Below are 25972 nucleotides of genomic sequence, written 5' to 3'. Positions count from 1 at the left end.
CCCTCCCTGTCCTCTCCTTCCTCTCCCTCCCTTATCGGACCGCCTTTCTCCGATCCCTCCGCCCACTCCCCCCCTCCTACTCTTATTCCTCTCCCTCCCTCCCCCCCCCGATCCCTCCGCCCTCTCCTCCCCTCCTTCTCTTCTTCCTCTCCCTCCCTCTCCCCGATCCCTCCGCCTGCTCCTCCCCTCCTACTCTTCTTCCTCTCCCTCCTTCCCCCCCATCCCTCCGCCCGCTCCTCCCCTCCTACTTTCCTCCCAAGAGCCGCCTGTAGCCTGCCCCGCCCCACGCCCGGACGCAGCAGTCGGGGGTAGTCGGAAAGTCGGCAGAACTGCTTAGCCTCTCGGTGGGATTGGTAGTGTCCGCTGTGCTCCTCTCAAGTGTTTCTGAAGTTCCTAAGTGAGTTCCTTTTTTTGGTGATTATATTCGGTTTTGTGTTCGCTGTGATATTGGAGCACTTGCGTTACGTAATGGTGTGTGTGTGCGTGCGTGCGTTCAAGAAGCTTATTTCAGACTGAGAAAAGCTGGGTTTAGTTACTACCTGGCATGGTGTGTGTGTGTGTGTGTGTGTGTGTGTGTGTGCGCAAGGAAGGACATTGTAGCTTTCAAAAAGGAAACGTGTAATTGACCACGCCCTGATCACCAACCACCAAGCACCTAGCTTCCCGATTAGAGAAGGCTCATTTTAGTGTGTGTGTGTGTAAAGAAGGACATCTTGAGGGTTTTAAAAGAGAAACGTGTGTGTATGTGTGTGTGTGTGTGTGTGTGTGTGTGTGTGTGTGTGTGCAAAGAAGGCCATCTTGAGGGTCTTAAAAGAGAAACTCATGTGTGTGGGTGTGGGTGTGTGAAAGGAAGGACATCTTTAGGGTTTTGAAAGGGAAACTCGTGTGTGTGTGTGTGTGTGTGTGTGTGTGTGTGTGTGTGTGTGAAAGGAAGGACATCTTGAGGGTTTTGAAAGGGAAACTCGTGTGTGTGTGTGTGTGTGTGTGTGTGTGTGTGTGTGTGTGAGAAAGGAAGGACATCTTGAGGGTTTTAGAAGGGAAACTCGTGTGTGTGTGTGTGTGTGTGTGTGTGTGTGTGTGTGTGATAACTTGAAGGCCATGAGAACAAATAGAAAATAGATGAGTGGAAAGCAGCTGCAATCTTACCATCGTGTGGGGGTCCTTGAATGTGCTTAGCTTAGATACATCACGTTTGAGAGAGAGAGAGAGAGAGAGAGAGAGAGAGAGAGAGAGAGTAATAATAATAAACTTTATTTCTACTAAAAAGTGGTTATTCTAAACATCTAAATAGACATGGTAGATTATATATATAAATATACATGGTGGATTATACATCTAAATATACATGATAGAATATACATAAGGCAGTGGAGTAGACAATACATTCATACAGAGGTCAACAGCTTCTTTTTAAGATTTGATTTTAATGTGGTCAGATTATGAGAGTTATTTCATTTGGTAGTTGGTTCCATAATTTAGGACCTAATACATGAAAGGCTCTTGCACCTGTGTCGGTGTTGGTTCTCGGGACGTAGAGATTGTTTTGTTGTCTTGTTGTTGAGTCAGTCATATAGTTAACAGTTGGGAGAGAGAGGATGTGGTCTGGGTAATCTTTTATCTTCTGCTTAAACACTTTTGTGATGAGGTTAAAGGTGATTAGGTCTTTGATTTTAAGCCATTGTAAATCTTTAAATAATGGAGTGACATGATCGTATTTCCTGGCTTTCCCATCTGCCACTTTTATCGCGAAGTTTTGTAGTTTTTGCACTTTGTTTATTAAAGTTGAGTTTGTTGTCCCCCATATTGTGATGCCGTATTTTATGATGCTTAATACCAAAGTCTGTATTACCATTATACGTGTTTCTTTGTTGAAAAGATCTTTGTGTCTGTTAATGAAAATTAAGGTTCCCATTGTTTTTGCTAGTCATTTCATTTATGTGTCTGTCGAAGGTCATGTGTGAATCCAGATGTAAGCCAAGGTTTTTAACATGGAAGAGGGATTGTATAACGCCATCGGCACATCTGATGGTGGTGTTATTAGGTATGTGTGCCAGGAGTTGGCGTGTGCCTAGGAAGATACATTGTGTCTTATTGATGTTTAGCTGAAGGCCGTTCTGTAGAAAATAGGTTCTTATTTGTTTCAAAGTGATCTCAGTTTTATTAATTAAAGTATTTATTTCGTTGATATTGCCGCTGTGGAGGAACTGTGTGTCGTCGGCGTATTGTACTAGAAGGCAGTTATTGATATAGATAGATATGTCATTTACATGGATATTGAATAATGTTGGGCCTAGTTTTGAACCTTGGGGGACTCCAAAGGCTACTGATTTCTTGGATGAGACTATGTCTTTAATGCGGACTGACTGGGACATGTCATCGAGGTAATTGTCAAACTTGTAGGTGTCAACATTAATCTGTTGAAGTTTTCTGAGCAAGATGGTGTGGCTGACACTGTCGAAGGCTTTAGAAAGGTCGCAGAGTGTTAAAAGTGATATTTGCTTGTTATCTATATTATCAAAAATTTTATTGGCAATGATTTGCAGCGTTGTCTCTGTAGAGAGTTTAGGTCTAAAGCCGTGCTGGGTTGGAGAGAGAGGTTTGTTACGTTCCAGGAATGACATTAATTGATTGGCATCTACCTTTTCTAATATTTTTGAAAAAATTGTAAATAGAGAGATGGGACGATAATTTCCTATTTCATCTGGGTTTCCGTTTTTATATAGTGGGGTGACAACAGCGTTTTTCCAGGAGGCAGGAAAAATGCCAGTGACGATTAAGGTATTTATGATGGATGTGAGGTAGACGATGATAGCGATAAGCGAGTCTTTGATAAACCTTTGGGAAATGTTATCACAACCAAACGATTTAGTATTTTTTAAGCTGTTTTACAGATAAGATTATTGTGTTCTGGGTGTCTGAAAAGCGCGAGATTGGTGGGGGTAGAGGGCACGACCGGGATGTTAGGAGCTTCGTTAAGGTGATTACGGTTTTCGACTTTTAATGATTTTTGAGTTGATTCGTATGTGGTTAGGCCGACGCTCGCAAAGAAGTTATTAAAATCTTCAGCTTTTTCACTCATGTTCCCAAGGGTCCTGATCTGAACATCACGGTAGAGATGGCAGGATGGTCGCAAATGACTCCAATGGACAAGACAAACAACTTACATTCCGACAAAATCTGGCTAATGTTAACGGTTTGGTCTGCAAATTGGTCATAGTTCAGAAATATGGTGCAAATGGCATCTTTTTGTGGCAATTAGATAACTCTGACCATTTTTACAGACCAAACAGTTAACATTAGCCAAATGTTATCGGAATATAAGTTGTTTGTCTTGTCCATTGGAGTCATTTGCGACCATCCTGCCATCTCTACCGTGATGTTCAGATCAGGACCAAAGTCAGGGTCTTAATAAATGCTATGGGGCTACAACTTTGACATGACCTCATGACCTTGTCCACCACTGCAGGCCCGGCAGACTTCAATTTTCATGCATGGGCAGACACAAGGACCATTGCTATGTGGGTTAGAATTTGTTACCTTTCCAGCTAGGTTGACCCCCCCTGGCTCCCGGTCTATATGAGCCATGCGTTTTCCTCAGAGAAGCTGAAGGAAAGAGATAAAAGGAGGGACGGGAGGTAAGGCGCGGAGAGAGAGAGACCCGTGGGTAGACAGAAACCGCCCTTCGCCCTCTCGGCGCCGCGAAGTCTGGGTCTACTCACAACTAATAACTTTCCGCCCCACTCCGGCAGGCGGTTATTCCCTCCCACGGTATTGATTTCTTACTCCGGGGAGAGGGAGCAGCCTCGCGTGGCCTTGTTACCAGCCCCAGAACGAAGGAAGAAAGAAACAGGGTTGTCTAAGAATGAACAAAGAAAACGAACGAAGAAAAAAAGGAAAAGGGACGAGGAACCCAAAGTCTTATAATAGAAAAAAAAATAAGGAACTTCGAGGATGTGATGTTATAATGAACGAATGCATAGCTCGAGGAAATGAGAATAACGAGTCTTCCATTCCTTAATTTATACTATCTTTCATTGTATTTATTTTATAGTAATAGTAAAAGGATGAGGAAATACCAGCATCCATACATGCATATACATTCCTACATCCATCACGTCTGTTAAATATTGTGACAAGCGAGAGAACAGCAAATATGTTCTTTTGTCCTTTTTTATTTCAGCATGACAAATTTAGATAAAGTAAAGATTTCTGCATAAATAACTAGGTACAACTACTACTAATAATAATAAATGTAATACTATTATCACCCCAGTGCAGTTATTAAAAACAAAAAAAAGATAAAAGACATGGGTGGATTAGGCTAGCGAGATATGGCTGTGGTAGGGCGGGGGGTGTTATCATAGTGGATATGATGGATGGCCTGCATGTCAACCAAACCCTTCATTCGGGGCCAAGGGAAGGGAAACTACGGGTTGAAAGCTGATTATATTATGCGGTGGCACGGTGGTGGCGCCGGCGTGTGTGTGTAGGTGAATGTGGCTGAATTAGTATTATGAAACGAAAACAGAGTGACAGAAACGCAGGCCTGCACCTTATTTATAAGTCTGAAAGTGTGTGTATTCGTTCTGATAGCTAATGAAGCGTGAGAGAGAATTATGAAACGAAAAATGAGTGACAAACGCAAAGTAGGTACCGTAGGCTACCTTAGTTATCGGCCTGAAAATGTGTGTATTCGTCTGTTGGCTAAATGAAGCATGCTGTTAACCCCAGTTATCTGTTTCTAGGTCAACATGATGACTGTCACGTGTACTCGTCTGCTCCTGGTGGCTCTCACCCTCCTGGCCGTCTTCCAAGCAGGTTGGTTCCTTCAAGACAGTATTCTTCGTGGGGTTTTTTTTCTATCACCTGGTTTTATTTTAGGTGTTTCCCCCCTCACACTTTTCATGAGCCATATAACACTGATATTGTAAGAGCTGTGTGCCGTTTGATGTTTAGTTGTTTTGTAAAGAAGTGGCAACTGGGAGTGGTAGGAAAAGATGAAGGAATGAAGAAACGGCTGAGAAAACGAGAAACTGTTGAAAGAGTTGTGTGTCCTACCGTCGCGCGACCCTTCCTAGAAGAATCCTGCCTCCCACTCATCACACAGGATGCACCGCCTTTGCCCCTCGCCTTACGTCCTTATTCACAGGATCAGTGATGTCTTGAGATTGAGTAATTTTAAACTATCAAGAATGTCTAGATTTGAGTAATTTTAAACTATCAAGAATGTCTAGATTTGGATTTAATAGGTTTCATATTTATTTCTAGAGTTGAGAAATATAATTGATGCTTAGTGTATGGCTGATAAAACGTCAATGCAGTTCTCAATAAGATCAGGGAGCACCATGTTCCAGTTCCCCCTCCCTCGCCCACCAAACTTTTCATTTATAAAGTATACTCCACATAGCCATAAGTCGCTGGTGAGCTGGTCTTAACAGACTTTCCCCTCCTCAGCCGCCTCGTTCATGTGCTACACCAAGACCATGGGTGAAGATGACACCTCCGTCACCTTCTGCTCCTCCGGCACCTGTTACTCCGTGGGTGGCAGCGTCGGTGAGTATCAGCATCATGGAATAGTGTTCAGTTTTGTGCCTTTCATGAGGTGCTCAAAGCTATTTCCTATTCTAATGTATGATGCACGCTTTCTGTCTGAATATTATCCTTCCCAGAAATTGTATCTCCACAGCTCTTTATTCTTTCGTAATCTCTTATCTTTCACTTAAGATTTTGTATGGGGCCCTAGGTTTCTGAACAGCAAACCGAACTTTCCCACGGCCAATATTAGGTCAAGGTAAAGTTGGGGACATGCACTCAGCTGCGTGTGGCCTTGGCACTCATATTGGCTTCATTGGCCCTTGCACTTGTGTTGGGTATGAACGCATTACTCTGGGACACCATCATCATCATCATTTCATCGACGCCTGCTCCTAGGAGCTCCCACCAGGGGATGGCCACGGCAGAAGAGCTTCCAACTTTCTCTATCCAGACACTCCCTCCTTGCCTGCTCAGAGCTTCTCAAAGATCTTTCCCCCCTCTCCCCAACATACTCTTGCACCCTATCCCTCCATTTCACTGGAGGTCGTCCTCTAGCATTCCCTCCCTCTATCTCACTCACATACACCCTTTTGGTCATCTTACTCTCCTCCATTCGCTCCATGTGGCCAAACCACTTTAAGGTCTGTCGCTTCACTTCTTCCCTTCACCCCTGTGACACATTCCAAAATGCTCGTACACACTTTCATTACTCATTCCATCCATTCTACTCACACCACAAGCACTCCTCAAATAACTCATTTCCACTACCTGCACTCTAGACCTCTGGCTTTCATTCCAGGCCCACGTTTCACTTGTATTTCTCAAATCCCCCTTTACTTCCATGCTCACACTTCTGCCATTCATGATTCGTCCCAAAGACCCTACCACCCTTCTTCCTTGCAATGCCCTTTCTCTTATCTCTCCCTCCATACCACCATGCTTACACATAACTGATCCAAGGCACTTAAACTCATTGACCTCCTCCATTTCTTCACCATTCAAAATTATTTTGCATTCTTTTTCACATTCAATTCCCACTCTATATAGGCATACAAAATCCACAATCTCACTTCTACTTTGCTCACAAACCATCACTTTACTTTTGTTGACATTTACTTACAGCTTTCTTCTGTTAGACACTATCAAAAACACTGACCAAATTTTGTAGGTCACTTTCATTTTCTGAAACAAGCACCGTGTCATCAGCAAACAGTATCGAATTCAGCACCCACTTCCTTCCCCCATCGAACAGTCTTACTCCAACTTCTCCAACTTTGCCCTTCATTTCTCTAATAACACCATCCATATAAATATTGAATAACCATGGTGACATGACTATTTATTTTACTTGAGATATTTTCTGCATTTCTTTAGGTTTTTTACTTTTTTCCAATATGATTTCCTGTTCCCTTTATAATTTTCACTTTCTTTCGTTTTTTACTTTTTTCCAATATGATTTCCTGTTCTTTATAATTTTCACTTAGTCTTTGTCCAAAGTCTTCATCAACTCTCTTCTTACTTTCTTTTATTGCTTGTTTTAATTTCATTTTGCATTCTCTATATTTCTTTTTCCTTTCCCTTTACTTGTTCAGCCACATTTCTTTGATTTTTCTTAAAAAGTTCCCTTTTCTCTTTCACTATCCTCCTTATCTCTTCTGTCCACCATGAATTTCCTTTTTCCATCTCACCACTTTCATCCCTAACTTTTTTTGTTGTAGTTACCATTATTTCTTTAAATGTTCCAAAAACTTTCAATATTTATATTATCTTTTACACTTTCCCATTTTGTACTTAAGGCCTCTGCCATTTCACGGTTATACTCATCTTTTATTTCTTTTTCCTGTAACTTTTCTATCTTCAGTATTGTAGCGTTGAAAGAGAAAAATAAATTAAATAAATAAAAGCTACATCCCTTTTTAACGACCACTAGGGTTATGATGGTATGTGGTAGCGTGGTAGTCGTCGAGCGCTGGTCCCGGATGTTAAGGCCTCAGGACAAGTGAACACTCGTTCCGAAGCTTGTGACCAGAAGGGCGTTACTTGTGTGGTTAATTATGGAAGGTGGGAGGATTTCCGTGGGAACCACTTTGAGACAGCATTAAGAAACTGGATGGTGATAATGTACTATGGGGGGGGGGGGATGTGTGTATGGTTCAGTAATCTCAAATGTGCAGCAAAACAGGCTCCAAATGATAACACTCAGTAAGGTTATATATAAATATGTATTTGGTTTCCTTTTGCAAAGGTTAGCGGAGTACTAATAAAAATAAGAAAAAAATGAATGACCGACAGGCTGTAGGCCTCTAATCTAGCTAGCTACCGGCACAAGGGAGATTTGGGGAATACACAGAATGCTTAGCTCTAGTTGCTGGATGCGGAGAAGGAGGAGCTGGCGTGAGCGTCGGGCTCGGCAGGGGACGTTCACGATGGGAATGGGCGGTCCTGGTGATGGACAGACGGGCGCCGCTTGATGTGGAGATGGAGCGGCTCGGGTGGTGTGAAGAGGCGGGCGCCCTTTGATGTAGGGAGCAGCTTGGGGCAGTGGTATTTCGGCCCCCAGGACAGTCGAGGGGCAGGTTACCCCGCCATACAAGTTCCCATCCTGTAGTCAGTCTCACCCCGCAGGCCGTGGGTGGTCTTTCGGGGGGGGGGGGGGGGCTGAGTGGAGAGATGGACACCTCCCTCACTCAACTCCAACTCGCTGCCTTTCCTTGCTAGGGCTGCTGCTCGTCTCCTGACTAGCCCGCCTCACACAGAAGGCCGTGGGTGGGGTGTTCGTCTCCCAAGCTTCTGGCTTGCTGCAGTGGTGCTTGTCTCCTCTCTTCTCACCAGCTTCTGGTTTGCTGCAGTGGTGCTAGTCTCCTCACTGACCCGTGGGTCTCCTTGCCCTCGCCTTCTCGCCTCTGCTCCTCGCTAAGCTCCTCCCCCTTCTTCACGTGACTCCCTCTCGGCATTACAATCAAACCCCTACCTATCTAACTAACTAGTTATTGGTTTCTTGGAGGGGTTCGAGGCTTTGAGATGAGGGATTTCATTAACTCGTTCATATATTCGCTCATTCGCTCGCCGTGTTATCTTCTCATAACCTTTTACGCACTTACATTCCTCAGCTACCCATTCACTCTTTCACTCATTCACTCTCACTCACTCACGCTTACTCACTCTGTCACTCACCGACTTACTCACATTCTCTCGTTCATTCATGCACTCGCTTACACTTACTCACTCTGTTACTCACTGACTTACTCACATTCTCTCGTTCATTCATGCACTCACACTTACTCACTCTGTTACTCACGGACTTACTCACATCCTCGTTCACTCACATTCGGACCGTTACAGTATTTCATTTTTTACTTCACCTTTCTTTTCAAACACCCACTGTTCTTTCAGCTTTAACTTTGCCAGCACTGCAAGATGGTCAGATCCATCGAATATTCCTCTTTCTACCTTCACGTCACAAATTTCTGTTCTAAGCCTTTCATTTACTGCCACATAATCAATCAATCCCTTCTGCTCATCTTCTCCCCTACTCCATGTGTATCAGTGGATATTCTTGTGCTGAAAGAAGGTGTTCGCTAGAAGCATTCCCCTCTCAGCACAGACATCCACCAGGCACTCTCCATTTTCATTCTTCCCAGGTATCCCCCATTTTCCCACCACATCCATCACACATTCATCACCCACTTTAACATTCATCACCCACTTTATCATTCATATCTCCCATCATAATAAGTTTCCTTTCTTTCTCAAAACTCTTCAAACATGCATTCACTTCCTTTCTCTCATTCCTTTTTTACTTTTCACATTTACTGGTGCATAAATACACACCCATGCATACTTTACTAAACCTACTTTTCCTTTCACCCACACAATTCTTGATCCCTTCCAACCATAATCAGTCACACCATTCCACACTCTTTCAGACATCACAATAGCACATCCTTCCTTACTCCTGCCTCTATACTTCTCATCTATCCCCATCCATACAACCCCCTCAGGCACACCCTCCCATGTACCCTCTCTACCATCACTCAAACCAGTTCCTCGAATATGTGTTTCACTCACTCCCAACACATCCACTCTACCATTTACAAAATTTTCAATCATCACTCTCCTCTTTTCCTCACCACCTAAACCATTCACATTTATAGACACCAGTCTCATACATTCCTTTCTCTTCTGCCGCCCTTTGGCCATCGCTCCTGCCTCTAAAGATTTGATTGATGATTGCGAAATGCATTATCCAATATATTTTAATTATAATAATGTTGTATCCCTTTTCATCACATCACTGACTTACATGACAACAGAAGTGCAGATGGTTTGGTAGGGAATGAGATATTGGCACATTAATAATGCCTATATTGTCATGGTCAATGGATATGATAGACACATGGTTATCATTCATTTGCACAACAAATGAGGCGTACAAACACTCAAATGAATGAAAAACACTATAAAAAGGAAGAAAACACCGAAAATAGGAAGCAGTAGACAAGGAAATATTTACCTTGAATTTTTCAGAAAATCACCCTACCAACTTTGCAAATACAGTTAGTTATTTACATAGATGGATCATCCATATTTTCTTATGATCCTTCCATTTGAAGATGCTGACATTTTCTTCTATGCAGTTTCAGCCTTGCTACTGGACCCTGTAACTCAGGTTTACACTCTTTCACTTAGCTCTATCCCTTCCCAGATTTTGAAGGTATTCTTTAAAAATGCTGCCACACTTGATCATTTTTCCTACCTGGTACGTTAAATCTCGTGGTCAGTGATACCTCTACTGTTAGACAGTTAGGTAGGATTACGAGGCAAACTACTGCACTGGCAGAGTCAGGACATTTCCAAAAACTGATCAAACCAGATTAGAATCATTAGACGGATAGAGACTAGACAGTGGTACAGGTGCAATGCTGGCCAGTGGCTGGTTGGCTACATCAGCTCAGTACTAGGACTGGCTTTAACATGTAATGAAGTTTGCCAAGATTATGTAATATGATGTAAGAATACTCCAACATGTATTTCAAACTAATGTATGAAGAATATAAAGATGTATATTCATATATTTATATACATTAGTAAGAAATATTTTTTAAATTTTTATGTGAATAAAAAAATAGATATAAATAAAAATTTCCATTTTTTATTTGAGAAATAAAAAAAATCAACAACCTTGCTAAAAGCACATCACCTTATGCCAACAGGGGAGAGCAAGGACAGCAAGAAGGGCTGTGCTGAGGAGAGCCACGAAGACGGTTGCATCTCTGGTGGCATCCCGGGCATCATATCTGGCCACACCTGTTATTGCAGCTCACCACTCTGCAACTCTGCCTACTCCCCCTCTATCGCCCTGCCCATGCTTGTGTTGCCCGCCCTTCTGCAGCGCCTCCTCTCATAAATAAGACACACCATGGTGGTGAAACAAGGTGCTGTAGGGATGAAAAGTCTCTGAAAAATACATTATATTGGGGGGATCTTCAAAAGATATCAATCCTATAAAAGGAATTTGGTAATTGTTTCATATTTGAAAATTCAAACTATTTTCAATAGTGTCAATCTTATTAAGGGTTGTTTAAAACTTTCAATCCTAAAATGGTATTGATTGAAGCCTAACACTTGAAATGGTTTTTGGTTTCAATTTTATGGCTAGTTTCTAATAAAAGTTTACTCTCAACAAAGGATGGGGTCATAGTTTTGCTCTTAAAACATTATTTGGAGAAAATTTTGATCGTGAGAAAACAAAGGCATCGGTTAAAAGTTTAGCTTATGAAAGCTGAATATGATACAGACTTAATGATTCTCTAAGGTGACCAGACTGCTAAATTCAATATCATTGGCTATTTTTCTCAAACTTTTTATACAGCGCACCAAGATATGCTTCCTCACGCAGTAGCAACTAATCACCATATTTTTTTTATGAGTATTCAATCACTGGTGGGTAGGAAGGGATATTTAATGGTCCTCAGTGTTCATAAAATTTATAAAGAGTTTGTAATTGCTTCTACTTAATTTTCTTTTTCTTCCTTTCTCGAGTCTCAACCACTTTGTTCAGGTCACCACTTGAGGCAACAACACAAGGAGTAGTTTAAAGATTATTGTCAGTAATTGCATCTTCTTTTGACTGTTTTTTATTTTACCTTTCTCAAGTCTGTGCTAAGCAGTAGAGTCCAGACAAGTAGACAATAACTCACTTGCAGTAGTAGTTTTGTCCAATAGTATTGAACTCTGCAAACTCAGCCTTTTTTTTTTTTTTTTTTTTTTTTTTTTTTTTTACTATCGTGCCCTATTTTCAACAGAGGCCTTGAAAAACTTCTCAGAAATTCTTATTAGAAAATCAACTGATGGTGCTGGTAAAACTTAACATTTGTATTGGTGTTCAGTAACCTTATCTAAGTATCTTTAGTGTATATTAGTGATCCCACAGCTTTCCCTGTTGAGTGAGAGAAGGTATATTGAGTAATATTTCATGTTGGTATGAGTGATAAAGTTAACTGTGCTTCAGGGAAGGAAGAATTGATGACCTAAAAAATTAGGTAATATATCTGTGTGTGTGTGATGCATAATTTAACAGTTTGTCATATATACACTTAACTTGTTTACAGGTTTATTTGTGTGTGTGTGTGTGTGTGTGAAATGAAATAACTAAAAAATAAAGCGGGTGAGTCTTTAAACAAAGATTTTGATGTCACAAGTATTCACTTAGTGTTGAATTTTAGTTATGGACCCCCCAAAACGTCACTTGAAAACTCGGCTGTGCAAGTTGTGAAGTTTTCCTGATTTGCATCCTAAAAAAGGATTATATGTTATTTGAATCCAGAATTAGAGAAGAATGTGAAATTCATCTACTTATGAATTTGTTTATTTAATTTATTTTTATATTTTATATATATATATTTTCACTGACCATAGTGCCAGTAGGTCTTCATGATTGGTCCTTGTGGTTGGCCCCAGCCCTATAGTGTCTCAGGCAAGTATTTCATAGTGTGCCATTCTTCTTTGGTTCATGCTGCTACCCTGAGTTCCACTTGAATCTCTTGAGAGAGTTTTATACTAGCCTGAATTGATAGGTGGTCATCAAGACAGCACAAAGGTTGTCTTGGGCCACTCAGCGATGACTGAAAATGTTCAGCTCATAGTTGCAGGCGGGACCTAAACACAGATCTGGATCACTATACCCATATGCTGTCCACTGAGACACACCCTCCCCACAAATGTTCAATGCATCCACATATAAGGTGAATGTTAGGAATCGTTTGCCAGACTGTACTACACCATTCCAATAAGTACTAATGACCAGAAATTACATTCCTGGAAACTGAGGCCTATTCCTTGCAGTGGCCACTGCAGAAGTCTCTATTTGCTGCTGTCAAATGACTCCACCCTTGCATACTCAAACTCTCTCATTGTACTGTCCCCTCTTTCGAATTAAGGTGAGGCATAGGCTTCAGTTATTCCATTTTCTTACCATTACTACATTACTTAGCATCATTCTGAACATAGTTTATGCAAAGCAGTTATTTTCTTTCCTAATATGTGTAATGTTTGAAGTGTGTACAAGCTGGCAAACATTTCCTTTATGAATGAATGCAATTTACTTCAGGCAGTGGTCGGCAATCTGCGGCTCCCAAGTTGCGTGAGGCACTTTCAGGACACTTGCGTGACTCCCAAATCTTCATAAATTATCGTTTACTTCTTAACGAGGACATCATCATTCACCGTGACACTATTCAACACAACATTAGATTGCTGTACATAACTTTGGAAAGGTCAAGATCTTAGGGATCAAAGCACCAAAGGGATAAATTCAAGTATAGTGTTTTGATGTTTTAAATTACTATCCTCGTATTGCTGAGGTAAATGTCTGTCTTTGAGTGACAGATTTTTTCATTGTGGCTCGGTGAGAATTATTATTTGTTCAACGAAACCAAAAGTGGCTCCTAGCATCTTGGGCTGCCGACCCCTGGCTTGTGTGATCCGCCTCCCAGTTGCTTTGATTTTTGTATCTTTTGAATGTTACCCATTTTGTGCTCCGACCGTGATAACTGTAGTCTTGTCAACGATGTGAAAGATGTTCGATGGTAGAAAGATAAATTCACCTTGCATCTTATTTTATATGTTTATAACAGTTCTGTAATGCGTAGTGGCATATGAATAAATGTACAAAAGATATGCATGCCAATATATTTTTTTCTTGAACCAAAGTAGCTATTATCTTTCTACATCTTCAGTAAATAAAAGTAGGCCTATCCTTTTTTATCTTGTGAAAGTAGACAGTTTGTCACTTCTATGGTTAATTGTCATTAACCATCTACTTTCTTAGTGTGAGTGAAGTTTGTCACACTTAATGATCTGTTTTCCTCTTTATGATGTATATTTGCCTAACCAAAAGTAGGCCTGTCAATTTTCTTATTGTGAATGTAGTTTGTCATTAATAGAAATTTATGGTATCAGTATCCGTTCACTGATTTTCTTACGTAATATCACCTCTCTCTCTCTCTCTCTCTCTCTCTCTCTCTCTCTCTCTCTCTCTCTCTCTCTCTCTCTCTCTCTCTCTCTCTCTCTCTCTCTCAATATTTGTCGCCACCTCAAGGGTGGGGACACGGGCTATAGCCTATAACAGAGCCCGTCAGAGTCAAGCGCGTACGTTCCTCCGAGGAAGGACCACAGGCTCATGATAGGGAGGGGAAGGTGCCGACAGACCGACTCTATCGGCTGATGGGCACCCTAGACGAGGACTGGCGTCTCTCTCTCTCTCTCTCTCTCTCTCTCTCTCTTTGTATAAAATTACCGCGGCATTACACTGCTCAGTATGCCAGAAAAGGTTGTTGTTTAAAGATTGCTCCTTTTTTAATTAAAGGGGGGAGCACGGTGTGGCGTCCCGTAGCAGGGTTCCGACAGACTGACTATATCGGCTGACGTCAGCCGAGCCGACCAAGTCGGTCTGTCGACGAGGCCTGGCGTGTCTCTGAGAGAAAAGGTGCTTTTCCAGCTATTGGTAATTCGTACTCTGAGCAGCCCACTCACTGTATGGCTGAGATATTTTATGGAGTGACGAAGAGGCGAATTGACGCCGTTAGTAGTAGTAATTAATTCGTCTCCGCGTAGAATCACGATATCGCTGGAATTGCTTTGTCAAATCGGCGGTTACCTTGTGAGAATAAAATAGATGCTTATTGCCTACATAGTCTGTGATGGGTAATTCTGGCTACAGGGGCAGGTGGCACGCACAGATACATCTCGGTGGCACGCTACCCAGAAGTGGACCCTGATCATCAGGCTGTTTCTGTAACAGACAATCCCGAATAAAGGAGACCACGAGGCCGCTCACAAAGCTCGTGGTTTGAACAAGTATAGATCCTGTCATGAGAAACTCGGGGGGCCTGCATGAAGACCAGCTAGAGGGAGCCCTGGGGTAGTGTCGTAGGGTGGGTTAGGCGACGCGTCCCCCGGCGTATTCCCGTATTAATTTAATGGTCGGTAAGTATTAGAGGAAGAAAGAAAACAAGAACAAGTTAACAGCAATTTGCATCATGTAAGTAATATCCAATCAAGGAAAATCAGAGAGAGAACATCGATCCACGCAGCCGGAATTGCTCAACACATTGAACTCAAGGGTAGATGCTACAAAGTGCCTAACCTCCCATCATACCATTACTTTTAAGTGGGCCAGAAGGAACTTTGTGTCCTCCAAACTTTTTTCACTATTTCTCGATAATATTCCTTTTCCTACATCAAGCCGCCTCGGTTTATTCTAAGAGACAAGGAAAGGATCTGTTGAAAGACAAATTATCGGAAAATAGAAAAAAAATCAGCATTATAACGACCACTGACTAGAACAAGCTGTCGAGTGTTTTCTGTTGGTCAAACCACTCTGTTGGATATCAGTGTGTTTGTTTTATTTTTCCTGTGGCTTCTTCACCAGTAAACTTAAGAGGCAGATACAAAAGAAATATGAGAACCGTAAAATCTAAAACCTGTGTAACAGGAATCTACGTGACCTTCATCTCCATCAGCGACTTACTACTGAAGTTTCAACGTGGCAATGATTGTTCACCTTCCGAAGCTTCGAAAGGCTACGACCGAGCCATCGCCGAGAGCCTGAAAACTCAACCCTTAGTAACCACAGCGAGTACAGCAATTGGAGGCAATTGTTGCGTCTGTGTTATTCTTGCGCTAGTAGAACGTGGCTGCAGGACATATCGTGGAGTTGGGTCAGTTTTACACGTAAGATATTTGTTGCCTAATACTGCAGCTGTATGTTATTGAGATGCATACGCCTTAAATCGCTTGCTATGTGTATGCGTTCTATTAGCTAGAAGAATATTAACCACCAATGAACTCTTCTCAGGTCAACATGATGACTGTCGCGTGTACTCGTCTGCTCCTGGTGGCTCTCACCCTCCTAGCTGTCTTCCACGCAGGTTGGTTCCTTCACGACAGTTTATTTCGTTTTTTCTTGTTACCCGCTGTTGTACTTTTCCATCACTTTTAGTCTTGAACAGTGATAGTGTAAGAGCGGTGTGTCGTCTGGTGTTTGGTTATTAGTGAAGTGGTGACTGGGAATGGCAGGATCAGACTGAAATGAAGAAGGAGCTAAGAGGGAAGCGGTAGAAAGGTCTGTCCTGTGTCTCCTGCCGTCCCATGAGGGCGTGACCCTTACTTTGAAGAACCCGTACAGAGTCACCATTTGAACAGTCCCATCTCCAAACCGGGTAATTTTAAACTACAAAGATCATATAGAATCTATAGTTTATATTTCATGAATTTAGTGAAGTAATTACTGCATAATTGATAACTGGTTGGTGAAACGCTCGAATATAAGCGAATTTGTTACTGGTGCATCATTGTTGGTTTCTGTTCAACAGCTTTCAAATACTCCCAGCGTAATGTTACGCTCGCATGAAACCTACGCTCGCATGAAACCTATTTTACATATATATATATATATATATATATATATATATATATATATATATATATATATATATATATATATATATATATATATATATATATATATATATATATATATATATATTGCCTTTCCTTACAGTAAAGGAAACTGCTTTGTCACCTTTATATAGCCATGTCAGTTCTCGCCTCTCGGTGGATGTTCTAAAAAATTCCTTAATCATTAAGTACAATTCAATAATCGGTCATCTTGGGAGTAGAATGTTGCAGGACTTCCCCCTTTGGCCTGTGTCTCCTTTGCTGTAAAAAAAAAGGGGAAGTACACATCAAATTTTCATTTATAAAGCATATCCAGAAGCATCTATCAGCCCTTGGTGAAGTACTCTTAACATTTTCCCCTCACCAGCCGCCTCGTTTTTTTGCTGGACAAAGGAGAAGGGTGACGACGCCACGTTTTTCACCTTCTGCAGCACTGCCACCTGTTACGCCGTGGGTAAAGGTGAGTGTCATACACTGCTGTCAGTTCTTAATAGACCCACCTAACATCACCGTAGCCGATCCAGGATTCAGTACGTTTCCTAACTAGTAGGGGGTAATGTTATAATTGTATTTCGTAAAGAATCCTTATAACCAAAAACTAACTGATGTTATGAGTATTCTTGAAGACAACATTGAATAAACAACAGAATAATATGAAAATACGTATAGGCCCACCTGATTCTGACTCCTAACTATTGCCAAGAAACATCAGAATCTAACTCTTTCAACGATAACTATAAATTAGTTTCGTTATTGGAGCCCAGAAGACAGTTTAGGGGTAGGAAGTCGGGAAATATAATCGGCTGAGTACGACAATCTGGCAACGTTGAGTCTGTAACTCCGAGGCCCGACGCAGCGCCCAAGCCAATTTGCGGGTATCAGATACCATAAATAGCATATTTTTACTGCGCAAAGCAGGTGATGTCACTTATTGTGATTTCGTGAGCTTTCATATTTATCTATTTGTGTATATTTCATGGTGGCAAAACTTACATTACTAGTTTCATTTTTACTAGTGACACGAATCGGTGACTGATTTTCACAATGGAATTGCACCCAAATAAGTGAATCAGACCCCACAGAAATATTACCAGTGTGTGACAAAGATAAGCACATACTTTGATTTCACTCTAGGATGTCTCGTGGATCATTAATAAATAAAAAATAAAATTTCCGGATAGACTACTCTTTAGCCCACGCCTCTCCGGGCACAAAGACCGTTCCTCCACCAAGTTTGTACCTCACATTTGGTGATGTTAGGTGCGCCTTTACATGAGGTGCCGAAGGCCACTTTTTATTCTTGTTAAAATATTTTAACATCTTTTAACACTGCTTGCAATCCTACCCCGAAAAATTCTCTATACCTCTTTGCACACTCCTTACCTGTCTGAAGAACTTTGAGGCGCCACTTTCTGAACAGGGTCGCTTTTAGGTCTAAGTAATGAAGGATACATGTGATTAACTGGTGTGTCTCATTGGCCCTTTATCCTCCGGTGGGTCAGAACTCTCTACACCGGAGTAAAAGGAAAGTGACACGCGGACTGCCACAGTTTACTTTTACCAGATTTATCAAACAGCCCAAATAGCATTTTGTGGATGGACACTGCGCTGGAATTTGAACCCGTACCCTAAGATTCGTAGCTTGACAGGATAACTTCTCAACCTCTGACCTGGATTTAGACACAAATGACATTGGTTTCATTTGTTCTAACTTGATTTTTTTTTATTGGTGTCATTAGTTCTAACGAGATTGTTTTATATCTACGTAATAGTAGTATTACCCGTCAAAACTTTTCTAAAGTTTAGAGGCTCAATTTTGGCATATGGAGTACTATTCTAGGGGGCTACATTTACACAGTTGAATATGGTTTTCAAAAGTGGAGTATGCACTAATAATTACTAGAGTGTAAATAAATAACAAAGGCTAAAAACAAATCTCCTTTTCCGAAACAGCGAACACCCTGGAAAGTGCGATGGGCTGTAGTAACATAGAACGCGAAGATGAATGCATATCCAACCCAACGGACCCCTCGATCAAAACCTGTTACTGCAACTTTCCCTTTTGCAACTCCGCCTCCTCCCCTTCCGTCGTCTTGCCCATGCTGGTGCTGCCCGCCCTTCTGCAGCGTCTGTTCACGTGAAGAAAAGTCCTGGTGATGAAACAAGATGCTGTGGAGATGAGTTTTAATTTTATTAGTGTTGGATAGTGTCTATCTTATGAAAAGTTTTGTTGTCGTAATTAATCTCATAATCCTGGAAAAGTATGAATCAAGTTTTACACTTGAAAATGTGTAGTTAAATCTTGTATAAAGTAAAAAATTTCCTCATGGAATGATATGGCAATAGCTGCACATAAAAGCTTTAGCGATAATTTTAGAGATAATTTTGATTTCAGAGAAGGTGATGTGGTCAATATTTTGCGTAAAGCCGAATCTGATACGAGCTTAATGAACCCTTAGAACGACACCCTCATAAACTCACTATAATTTGCCTGTATTATATTTTTTTTATTGTTGGAAACGATACTTCAAAGAGCTCAAATCTTTTCTTTTTTTTTATTCATTCTCAAGTCCGCCAATTCCTTCTCTGACCGCCAAAGGTGCTAACGCGGAGTAATTTGCAACTCGTTCTGCATCTTTCGGGTTTTCTCTCCCATTCATGAGTCTGTTACTGGACCCCAAATAATAAAACAAATCTGCTTGTAGTTCTGTTTGTCCACTGGTAATGAAAGCTACGTTTGTTTATGGTTTGAGCAATATCTAGCGAGTTATTAACCTTTTTTATTGTTTTGTCCAGACTGTTATTTCGCATAATTTAAGCTTTATGTGTATACTTAGATTAATTTACGCATTTTTATTGATATTAAATAAAATCATTTGCCTAACCCATTAAATTTAATTATTTGACTGACTAACCCAAAGTAGGGCTGTCCAGTTATGAAATTGTCACAAGGTTGTTCATATTTTCCCAGTTTGTCTTGAAACAGTAGAGATTTATATAATCAAAGTATGTAAATTGTTATGCCCTGCCCAACAAATGTAAGGGTAAGAGGCTCTTTTCTATTAACGTTCCCTTGAGAAACTTCGCCTCGAAGGAAAATTAATTAAATGTTTATAAATTATTAATGACTTTGTCTGCTATTCATCCTCCTTCTCGGACTGGTCAGTAAATGCGTACCTGTGGAAAACTCCGAGGTCTTCAACGGTGCGCAAAAGGAGCCAGGCTAAACCTTTACCGGTGAGGTCTTGGGCGTGCACAAAGGCAAGGAAGTCTTCCCTTATTTCCTCTTCGAAGTGCCGAATGATGATAGTGGCCTGCACTAAAATTCACTTTCTGCTTGCATGTGAGGAATGAGGTCACAAAGATTTTTTCCTAGGCCTTTAAATCTTGCTCTATAATATTCAATATACGATTCCGTAGCTTAAATACTGAAAATAAATAAAGAAAATCCTGAGTTCTTCAGAAATGCAACAGAAAGGTACCAGTTTTCGTTTTGACTCAAAGTGGAAATTTTAGCAGATGGGAGGGAGGGGGGGGTCGTCCGACACCCCCGGCCCCTCCCCCCCCTGGGTACGGCGTACTACAGCCCTGTACGAGTATATAGATTGATAGATGAGTGCGGGGCCCATAAGAACGCGGGACCCTGGGCACGTGCCCCTTGAGCCCTGACCCTGCAGGAGTGAAAAATTACATCAGACACCGAAAAAATTTAAATCTTGCCTGAGCATCCCGTCCACCTCTGCATCGTAAAAGTTGAAAAGTTTCGTTTAGTCGGCGCAACATCTGTGGTCATATGCCGGAGAGAGACAGGAGGGGGAAGGAATTATAGGAAAAGGGAACAGATCCCAGGAGACGGGACATAGCTGCCGATCAATACCTGGTACCCATCCACTGCTGGGTGGACAGGGGCGTAGGGTATCGGAAAAGCCACCATCCGTCCTCTCAGTCTCTCCTTTCTCGTTCTTTCCTTCTTTGCCCCCCTTTCCTCTTCTTCCTCCTTTTCCTCTTCCTCCCCTCTTTTCTCCTGTGGGTGTGAACGGCACGAGTTTGGTTGAAAAGTATGCGTGTTGCCATTTTTGAACGCTGAGGAGTTCAAACACTAGTCATGTCTAGGACTGCTGACGAAGGGAGTTGCGGCAGGCTGTTGCGTGCTGCAGCGCCCCGAGCATACAAAACAATACCTGGAGTCGATGTTCCTTCCTTCACTGCTTACCGTGGCATCAGTGGAAGGAATGTCGACTGTTATGAGGTACATGGACTTGTGTTTACATCTGCTGTGTGTATATATATATATATATATATATATATATATATATATATATATATATATATATATATATATATATATATATATATATATATATATATATATAGATATATATATATATATATATATATCTATATATATATATGTGTGTGTGTGTGTGTGTGTGTGTGTGTGTGTGTGTGTGTGTGTGAAAAGAAAGATTTACATAGATATACATAGAAAATCAGACCACACGAAGAGAGAGAGAGAGAGAGAGAGAGAGAGAGAGAGAGAGAGTTTTATGCACACGGATGAATTTAGGTATGAAGCTGTTTAGGAGGTAATTATAAATATATGAAAATGCAAAGAAAATGTTTGCTCGTCGATGTGCCGCAGGTCTGCCGCCGGTAGACCGGCGGTCTACCGCCGACTGACCTGCTGTAGTCGCCGGTCGGAGAAATCGAAAATCGTATATGGTCGCCGGTCTACCGCCGGTAAACCGCCGGCTTACCGGCGGTAAGCCGCCGGTCCGGGGATTATTGCCTATTTTGTCGGCGGTCAGGCCCCGATCGGCTTATCGGGAGTCATCGGGGACGGTCGCGACCGGAACCGGGAATATGTGAGACCCCCTTAAAGGATCTCTCTCTCTCTCTCTCTCTCTCTCTCTCTCTCTCTCTCTCTCTCTCTCTCTCTCTCTCTCTCTCTCTCTCTCTCTCTCTCTACGTGTCCAAATCGCGGCAAAAGGGCCGAAAAGCAGGGTATTTTGTGACGGCTCGACAACAAACTTGGAATCGAGCTATCAAAACATCCTTCGAGTTGGTCAAACTACATTGCCAAGAAGGGCTATATGACAAATTACAGCCTTCTAGAGACAATAGCAAGGCCACACTAGACGAAAACGGCAAAGTGTCTGGAGTCGTCAAAATCGCTTTCGACAGGGTTTACGTTTCGAGCTCTAGCGACGAAACTACTGGGAGTAGGGAAATGTTATGCACCATATTGGAAAGCACATTGGCAGGGGTAAATCATTTATTAAATAAGTTTTTTGAAGTTCTTAAAAAATGAGCGGGTTCCAAGGTTGGGAACTCGAAAATAGGTTTTTCTCAGTCGCTTTTTTGCAAATTTACTCGATTTTTTACCCTTTCGAGTATTTTCGAGCCAGGTCGCTTATTAGAAAATATAGCCCTTTTATTTTGCCGTCGATTGATACCAAAAATATTTTCTGTAGCCCCAGAAATAAGGGAGTTATGGCGATTCGCTCCATTGCGTTTGATTTTCCAAAATTCGCGGCTTAATGGCAAGGCTGGGGCAAGTGTAAGTAAGTAAGTAAGTAAGTAAATGTTTATTGCCATTACATTACAAGAACATAATGTTATTTAATACATTTCATATTAGCATTGGCTAAGTCTGTCAAGCCGAACCTTCCCGATAGACTTTATTTTTCTTTATATTTTTTTTAAGGTTACAGTACGAACCTACCTAATTATATATACAGATAATATATACATACAGTACAGAATACAAAAGTATATATAAGTAATAATACAATTAATTACCCCAAACTATTTTGAACAGTGAGCAGATGAGTTTTTAATGATTTCTTAAATAAAGTACAGTTACCACTGTGTAAAAGTTGTTTGATTTCTATTGGCAAAGAATTCCACATATGAGGTCCTGAGCATAACACGCTGTTTCTGAAAAGAACTGTTCTGAACTGTGGGCAAATAAGGTTAACATTATTACTGCGAATGTTCTGCAATGTGCTTACAATACGAAAATGTTGATTTCCATGGAACCGTGCAAGGGATTTATACAAAAATAATAATAAAAAGTATTTATGAATACTATATAAATTAAGAAATTTGTGTGTAGAAAATAAGTTATGTGTAGACTCAAATTTGTTCATATAAAACATACACCTAAATATCTTGTTTTGAGCTATTTGCAAGTTCTTGAGAAAGGAGGGTCTGATACACAATATATGAAATGAGGATAACTTTTTTTTTTCTTTTTTTCTTTTTTTTTTTTACGTTGCCTATTGCGCCGGTAGGCATCTTCCCGGTGGGACCTGATGGTCGGCCCAAGGCTTCTTCCAGGTGGGGCCTGATGGTCGGCCCAGCCCGTTCTGGCGCAGGCGAGTGTTTTTATAGTGGCGCCATCTTGCATTGTCTCATGCTGCCCCACGGAACTCGTTCTTGATTCGCTTGGACGGCTTCCTCTAGAGTCCGGGTTGGTGGGTGGTCTTCAGGACAGCATGTGGGTAGTTTTAAGCCACTCGGCGGTGACTGAAAAATCCGAGTGGTAGCGTGGGGATTCGAACCTGCGTCGTCCATCACGCGGTGAATGTGGGCCCAGTACGCTACCAGTTCGGCCACCGCCTACCCATAACGTGTAATACATGCTGACAAGTGCTTCTAGTGTAAGGTTGTTTCTTATTCTATATAAAATACCACACATCCTAGACAACTTAGTCACAACAGAGTTAATTTGATATTTCCAATTGATATTATCATCTATGAAAATAACCAAAAATTTAGTATAACTTACTAGTGTCCGTTCCAAAGTATATAGGGTTCATTGCCCTCAGCGATCAAGGCGTTTCTTTGCACACCGATTGATACCGTTCATGAGCTTGCTCCTTGTGTCCCTTCGTGTGTTGGTCCGGAAAAGATATTAACGAACATGCATCATTGAGTGATGGTATTTTTAACATTATTTGGCACTTTTTATACTCTGTGCTTCTGTGTTTGTCTGTGAATATAGTGATTATGTTTGTCTGGCTCACTGGTTGTTTGGCTGGGTGACATTTTGTCCAAATTTGTGTGCATATGTCTGTCTGTCTGTCTGTCTGTGTGTACGTTTAACTCTTTAGTCTGTCTGGATGCGTGTGTGTATCAGTTTGTTTATTTCTCTGTCTGTCCGTCCGTCCTTCCGTCACGTCACAGACATGTTTAATATTGTTTGGCACCCACTGATCCTGTGTTTCCATTACGTCTGTGTGTGTGTCTACCTTTCTATATACCTGCCCACCCATCTCTTTCTCTATCCGTCTATCCGTTGATGCGTAAGCAGGCACGTGGAGGTGTTAGGGGTGTCTGTCTATTTTTCCGTCCGTCCGCGAGTCCGCCTCTACACAAACTGGCACTGGGATGCGTCTTGGGTGTTGTTCCTGATCCACTCCCGCAGCGGCAGCACCTCGGAGAAGAGGCCCATGGAATTGCCGCACATCGTGAAGAACTCTTGAGTGGTGGAGAGGCCGAGCAACGTGAACCATCCGTGCCGCTTCATCACCAGCAAGTTCCCGGGCTCATGGTTGCAAAAAGGCGTCGTCACCTCCCCGGCACACAAAAATAATCCTTCCCGCAAGAGTATAGACCTCACCAAGCCCATCGTGCGTCGCCGATAACAGCATTTACGTCCTTGTATCTTAACGCCAATCCTTAGGTGCCCTGGAGACATGATGAGAGCCTTCGCGCCCAGGTGCACGAAGAGTGAAGCTTCTGGGAGGCAGATGGGTACATGGAGTGACATATTTAGCGGGGCTCTAAGGCGGAGAAGCATGATGTTGTTCTGTCGCGGGATCATGTCAGGGAAGTGATCGGGAGGTAGAATGACGCTATCCACCGCGACTCTCTCCTTCTTGAGAGTGACGGTGAGCTCCACATCCGTCCGGTTTGTCATGTTCCTGCACTCAGCGTTGGCCAGGATGTACAAGTCGTTGATTAAGACCCCAATGCAGCCTTTGTCGGTCTCCTTGTTCCGGACGCGCGCGAGGGCCGGTTTTCCCTTTGTGACGCCCAGAGCACACCCGCAGGTACGGAATTCTGTGCAGGCGGCCACGATGTCCTGAATATCTGCCAAGGAGACATTCTGAAAAGGGAAAGTTTATAATTGATTGATTGACTGAGTTCGTCGATATCCCCGAGAAGACATCCTGCAAAGAATGGTCGTTGATTGGTTGATAGATTGTTTTGCATTAAATACAGGTCAGACATAAGCATCAAAAAACACTTTATAATAACTCCGTCACTAGCGACACAATTACACAGAACATTTTTTTTTTTTTTAAACTGAAGATGGAATAGTTAACTGAGTGGCTGAGTACCAAGTCATCCCGTGTTTTATTTGTTTGTTTGTGTTTTCAAGCGTGCGTTCCTACCAGGAGTAGCAGCAGGAGCAGGGGTAGGAGCAGGTGGTGTGGCCTTGGCATGCTGCGGGGTGGGGTGGTGCAGGGCGGTGCTACGCTGCCCAGCGATCGATGGAGAATGACACCAGACTGAGCAGAGACAAGCAGACACAGGCAGACGTGCAGACTTGCTTTGCCGGGGAATCGCTGATGTTGCTGAGAGTGTGTGCCAATTTCTAAACATACTCTAGGGTGGAAGGAAAGAGTTCATTTTACACTAAACACAAGCACGCACGCACCCACGCACTCACACGCACTAATTTTTCTCAAGCACTCACTCATCTTTACACACTCCTACTTTTATTGGCAACTCATTTTTTTCATTCACTAACTCGCGCATTCCTACTCTTATCGACTCCTTCACTCCATTATAAGTCCGACAGAAATATGAAGGCAGTTGGAGGGAGGGAACGGGGGGAGCCTTTCCACAGCGCTGCCGCCTCCCTTCCAATACAACACTCATGTGTCAGCTAAGTACTATTTGAAATTGTGTATTAAATATGCTGTGTACTTTAGACAATAGTGCTATTATTCTGTCGCTTTTTAGAATAACGGGAATGAATCGTATTAATTCCATAACACATGACAGTATGTTCTCCGACGTTGTCAGCTATCAAGGACACCATGTTAATGTCACTTCGTCACCTCCACACCCGATGGCAGCTACTCCGACTCGCTCTCGTGTGCTCCACAGTCGAACTTCACCTTTCAGCGAGGGGGAAAGGTGGAGATGGGCCCTTTAGTATGGAACTCAGGCTCCGGGCTAGATTTGGCACCGCTGTGGCCACGGGATTCTCTGAGGGGGCCCCGTTCAGCAGGCGTTCAATCTGCCTTCGTAGCTGAGTCGGACTGTAGTTTACTCATCACCTCACTCCCTCCCTCCCTCCTTCAAGGACTCATTCCCCAGTTACCAGCTTACTCACTCCCTCACTCCTTATTCATTCACTCATTCTCACTCCTTATTATCTTTCTCCATCACTCACTCCTTATTCACTTTCTCCATCATTCACTCCTTATTCACTCCCTCCCTCACTGTATTCACTCCC

At 42.1% G+C, this 25972-nt stretch overlaps 2 protein-coding genes and 1 long non-coding RNA gene across 4 annotated transcripts; 2 read left to right on the top strand and 1 right to left on the bottom strand.

Moving 5' to 3' along the window:
• Positions 1-243: 243 nt before the first annotated feature.
• Positions 244-13713, top strand: LOC127005167 (uncharacterized). Its single transcript, XM_050873811.1, has 4 exons — positions 244-397; positions 4746-4818; positions 5455-5553; positions 10749-13713. Exons 2-4 carry the CDS (start codon positions 4752-4754, stop codon positions 10940-10942), a joined length of 360 nt encoding a protein of 119 aa, XP_050729768.1. The 5' UTR covers positions 244-397; positions 4746-4751; the 3' UTR covers positions 10943-13713.
• Positions 13714-15636: 1923 nt separating this feature from the next.
• LOC127005162 (uncharacterized) lies at positions 15637-19615 on the top strand. Of its 2 annotated transcripts, none has more exons than XR_007758357.1 (4): positions 15637-15755; positions 15893-15965; positions 16862-16954; positions 18448-19615. It is a non-coding gene; the product is annotated as an uncharacterized LOC127005162 (long non-coding RNA). The 2 variants fall into 2 exon arrangements; XR_007758358.1 differs by having other exon boundaries at positions 15675-15768.
• Positions 19616-22067: 2452 nt separating this feature from the next.
• LOC127005161 (uncharacterized) lies at positions 22068-25061 on the bottom strand. Its single transcript, XM_050873802.1, has 2 exons — positions 24900-25061; positions 22068-24610 (listed from the first exon to the last, which is right to left on the bottom strand). Exons 1-2 carry the CDS (start codon positions 24948-24950, stop codon positions 23870-23872), a joined length of 792 nt encoding a protein of 263 aa, XP_050729759.1. The 5' UTR covers positions 24951-25061; the 3' UTR covers positions 22068-23869.
• Between the last annotated feature and the right edge of the window lie 911 nt (positions 25062-25972).

This window comes from Eriocheir sinensis, chromosome 29 (assembly GCF_024679095.1).
Source record: "Eriocheir sinensis breed Jianghai 21 chromosome 29, ASM2467909v1, whole genome shotgun sequence".
Classification (NCBI taxonomy): Eukaryota; Metazoa; Arthropoda; class Malacostraca; order Decapoda; family Varunidae; genus Eriocheir; species Eriocheir sinensis.
This window is presented reverse-complemented; position numbering and strand designations above follow the sequence as displayed.

Bases quoted from the DNA above. Each gene is read 5' to 3' on its own strand.
- LOC127005167 (XM_050873811.1), top strand. From the start codon at position 4,752: ATGATGACTGTCACGTGTACTCGTCTGCTCCTGGTGGCTCTCACCCTC. The intron at 4,819-5,454 runs GTTGGTTCCTTC...TCCCCTCCTCAG, and splicing joins CCTGGCCGTCTTCCAAGCAG to CCGCCTCGTTCATGTGCTAC. The intron at 5,554-10,748 runs GTGAGTATCAGC...TTATGCCAACAG, and splicing joins CTCCGTGGGTGGCAGCGTCG to GGGAGAGCAAGGACAGCAAG.
- LOC127005161 (XM_050873802.1), bottom strand. From the start codon at position 24,950: ATGCCAAGGCCACACCACCTGCTCCTACCCCTGCTCCTGCTGCTACTC. The intron at 24,611-24,899 runs GTAGGAACGCAC...TTCCCTTTTCAG, and splicing joins TGCTCCTGCTGCTACTCCTG to AATGTCTCCTTGGCAGATAT.